General features: G+C 39.0%; 1 protein-coding gene across 1 annotated transcript in view; it reads left to right on the top strand.

The window, feature by feature from the left end:
• The window catches only part of LOC107681914 (leucine-rich repeat and fibronectin type III domain-containing protein 1), a 193,368-nt gene extending 192,779 nt beyond the window's left edge, over nucleotides 1–589 (top strand). The window contains exon 6 of the mRNA XM_016478286.1: nucleotides 27–589. Within this exon, the coding sequence (XP_016333772.1) occupies nucleotides 27–589 (563 nt within the window). The remainder of the gene's footprint in view (nucleotides 1–26) is intronic.
• The last annotated feature ends 3,686 nt before the right edge of the window (nucleotides 590–4,275 follow it).

Raw genomic sequence — 4,275 nt, 5'->3', positions numbered from 1 at the left:
TTACGGCGGGGCCGACGCGGCCAAAGCCAAAGCGCGAGGAGACGCCGGTGTACAGGTGCACTCGCAGACCAACGGGAGTCGCCCAGGACGCTCCGGCTCGAAGCAGGAGGAGCGACCCGAGTCGCCCGGCGCGAAGGACTGCAAAGCGCTGGTGCTGCTGAAGATGGAGGAGACGCAGGAGGAGCTGAAAGTCCAGCTTCCGCCCGTTTGCTCCGAGAAAGCAGCGCCAGCGCCGCCGTCCCGGAGAGCCAGCCTGGGAGGGCCACCGTCTGACGACACGCAGACGGACAGCAGCCTGACGGGCTCCACCATGTCCCTGTGTCTGATCGGCTCCGGGACCAACCCGGCCGAGCCCCCTCGGAAGGGGCCGCTGGCCAACATGGGGCTCCTGCCCAGCGAACTGGCTCGGACTCGGCATCGCTTCTCCTTCGACGGAGACTATGCTCTATTCCAGAGCCACAGTTACCCGCGCCGGGCTCGAACCCGCCGGCACAAATCCAGCACCCAGCTGAACACAGACGTGTCACCACCCTGCAGCCGAAGGGTGACGTTCAGCAGCACAGAGTGGATGTTGGAGAGTACAGTGTGAGGATTGAAGCACACACACACATACGTTTGGACTGTCTACATATTGACGTTGTTGCAGTAACACACTCGCAGTAACACACTTGATTCCTGTGTCCGTTTTAACACATATGAAACATGACACAGCAAACCTAGTGAGCTGCCTACTTAGATGCTGTCTAAAGATGCATTAAAGTGATCAAAAGACATCTCAATAAATAAATAAATAAATGCAGTTCTTGAACTTTCTAAGAAAGAACCCTGAAAAATAAAATGTATCACAGTTTCCACAAAAATATAAACTGTTTTCAAAACTGATAATAATCAGAAATGTTTCTTGAGCAGCAAATCAGCATATTAGAATGATTTCTGAAGATCATGTGACACTGAAGACTGGAGTAAAATACAGCTTTGATCACAGGAATAAATTACATTTTAACAGATATTCACATAGAAAACAGCTGTTTTAAATTGTGATAATATTTCACAATTTTTACTATATTTTTGATCAAACGAATGCAGCCTTGGTGAGCAGAAGACACTTCATTCTGAGACTTTGACCCCAACACTATATTGATTACAGTGGTTCTTAAGTGGTTTTGCATTAGAGTTAACATTCAAAGTATACACTCAAAAAAAATGTTTATGTTCATGTACAACATTTTTAATCATACAAAGTTGTATTTCGATGCTTTCGTGTTCTTGGCACCATTTTTTTATTAGTCTATTTAATATATTTTATGTTAATGTATTTTCTTTTACGTTATGCAGTTTAGATATACTGAATTTACATCAAAATGCTGTTATTATTATAATTAGGTTTTTTATTACTGTTTTGAATTAGCTTTTAATTTTATATATTCAGTTTTAATTTTAGCTTCATTTTTAGTCATTTTGGTATTTTTATTTGAATGTTTTGTCATTTTTATTAGTGTTTTTCTTTAAGTATTTCTGAGTAGTTTTAGTTTTATTCCAGTTATTAATTTTAGTACTTCAACTTATTTCAGGCAACATTTAAAAACTTTTGTTTAGTTTAAGTTTTTCACCTAATATGCAAAAAAAAATTCAGCAAACAAAATATTTTAATATTTTTAGTTTAGTTTTAGTTTTATATAATTATATTATATAATTTTCATTTCAGTTTTTTTTTATTTCAGTTAGTAATTTTAGTACTTCAACATATTTCAATCAACATTTTAAAATTTTGTTTAGTTTGTTTTCAATTAACCTACTGGTCACATGACCTTCTTTGACATCAACAACAAAGCATATAGGAAGTGTTTTCTCCTCCCTTCTGTAATTTGCTCATCTATTTATTTGACTATCCTAACTATTTATGTTTAGTTGCATTTTATTTTTCACATTGTTCACAATTTTGCTCTCTGTGAGCCATCAGAACAGACCTGGGACCTTTTTTAGGTCACAATGCACCATTAGAGAACCACTGTGTTGTAAACCTGCAGCATGCTAACTAGGGCTGGGTTTTGACACAAACTTCACGATTCGATTCTCATTGACAAGCTTGCGATTCGATTCGATTACCGATTCGATTCGGTTCAATATCGATTATTTTGGATATATATCAGGTAGGCTACAGTACATGCCAAATTTTCTCAAGGAAAAAAAAATCTCAGTCAGTTGGTACTACATTACTATAATATTGAAGGTTCAAATTAATGAAGTTTTTACAATAATAAAGTTACAGTTACATAATAATATTTCTACTTCAATTCGTTTTTTTGAAATGCAAACATAATGGTGGCTGTCATGAAAACTTGATGGATTTATTCAAACATAAATTAAACACTGAAGAACAGTAAAAAATATAATGAATATGTTATATGGTGCATATATTTAGCAACATGCCCCTCTCTACAGTTTATTTTTCTAGCTTACTAATGAGTTTATGGTCACCGAATATGTTTTTTCTGAGGTAAATGTGACGTTACGTGACATTGTTTACAAGCCGTTATGACGTCTTTGCGCAGCTGAAACACTGATTGAGCAATTACACGAGACAGAATACGGATTGTAAAGTAGTACTCTTTCTTTTAACTTACCTTCGGATGTTTAGTCATGTTTATTTTGTGCTGAAGCTGGTATTAATGTGGAGGAGATGATCAGTTCACTGAGGCGCTCCAGCGATCTGTCACTTCACATTAAACAGCGCCAAAACGGCATTTATTGTTTGACTGCAATACAATGGACAGAATTTGAAATCTGAGACTTTGTTTCATATTAAAAGCACCAAAGCACAATGCTTATTGCATTATATTGGATGGGAGGTGCGCTTCAACGTTCCGTCCATTAACTGAAAACAGGCTAGACTGATCGATTCTTGGGATTTAAGAATTGATATCGTTCCGTAAAAATGAGAATCGATTAATATCGAGATATCGATATTTTTTACCCAGCCCTAATGCTAACATCGAATCAGTGTCGCATGTGGAGTTCAGAGTGTTTCACATCAATCCTGGTCCAGATGCTGCGTTAGAAGTCAGCTCCCTATGTAGGCGGCTCACTAGGGTTGGAAACAGAGCTGATGTCTGGTGTAATCTGATAGAGCACAGTCTGACCCGTCCTGCCTCCTGCGGTCCTGAAGAGAGTCCGTAACGCAGCGGTGCCTTATCGAACGACCAACCCACGGAGGATGCTGCTAGCTGCAAACTCACCCGTCCCGTCCCGTCCACACAGGTCTCTTTCGTTAGTCTGTTTGTTTACTATGTGATGCCAAGGGAGCAGAAGCAGGAGGAAGTGACTGTGTTTGTTTTGGGTGATGATACTCATCCAGGTGAGCGCTGCGTGTGAATGTGTATATGTCCAATACTTTTCAAAGACTTTTGCACAGAAGACACGAGATATATACGCACCAGTCTATACAACAATAAAAAACGATTACGAAATAGATCTATACAAATAACATCTGCTTTTTCAGGAAGAACGGACCAGGTTTTCTACAGTATGAGGACGATTCGCAGCTGGATGGACTGTTTCTGAACCGGTATTGTGCTGATGTGACTGTATCCTAAAACCGGTTTTGTATCTGGCTGGTCTAGATAAAAAAAAAAAAATGATTAAAAAAAAGAAATAAGACCAATATCGACAGCAACGACAAATACATATATAAGTATATTAAAATCTCTCGGTGTATGTGTTCTGAATATGTAAGTCATAGGTGACATGACTTTTTACGAAACATTTTGGAGTGCTGACGTACGGTTTTTACATTAAAAACCACTGTCATCACCGATCCCCACGTTTAGCGTATTCAAGTTTGGACCATTTATGCCTCACGAAAAGGGGATTAAATTTGTTTGTGTGGGTTGACTGTAGGAGGTGTTTTTGTCTTTTGTTCTTGCACATTTTCCTCACACGTTTCTCTCGTATGCTGAATGTGTCCGTAATGATGGGATGCAGCAGTCGACGAGGCGACCAAAAATACCACGTCTAATTATGCTTTCGTGATGAGTTTGGATGTTTTTTGGGGATTTCACACAAAGATGCTTTTCAGTGTACAGTGTTCAGCTCTGCAGTGATCAAAATGCATTCATATAATTTGATGAAATACGTCTTTCTCTGTTACTGCACTCTAAAAAATGCTGGGTTGTTTCAACCCAACTTTGGGTCAAATATGGACTAACCCAACCGTTGGGTAAAATTTTTACATTCAATTTTTAACCCAAAAGTTGGCTTAGTCCAAATTTGACCCAA

This window comes from Sinocyclocheilus anshuiensis, unplaced genomic scaffold, assembly GCF_001515605.1.
Source record: "Sinocyclocheilus anshuiensis isolate Anshui unplaced genomic scaffold, SAMN03320099.WGS_v1.1 scaffold2470, whole genome shotgun sequence".
Lineage (NCBI taxonomy): Eukaryota > Metazoa > Chordata > Actinopteri > Cypriniformes > Cyprinidae > Sinocyclocheilus > Sinocyclocheilus anshuiensis.
This window is presented reverse-complemented; position numbering and strand designations above follow the sequence as displayed.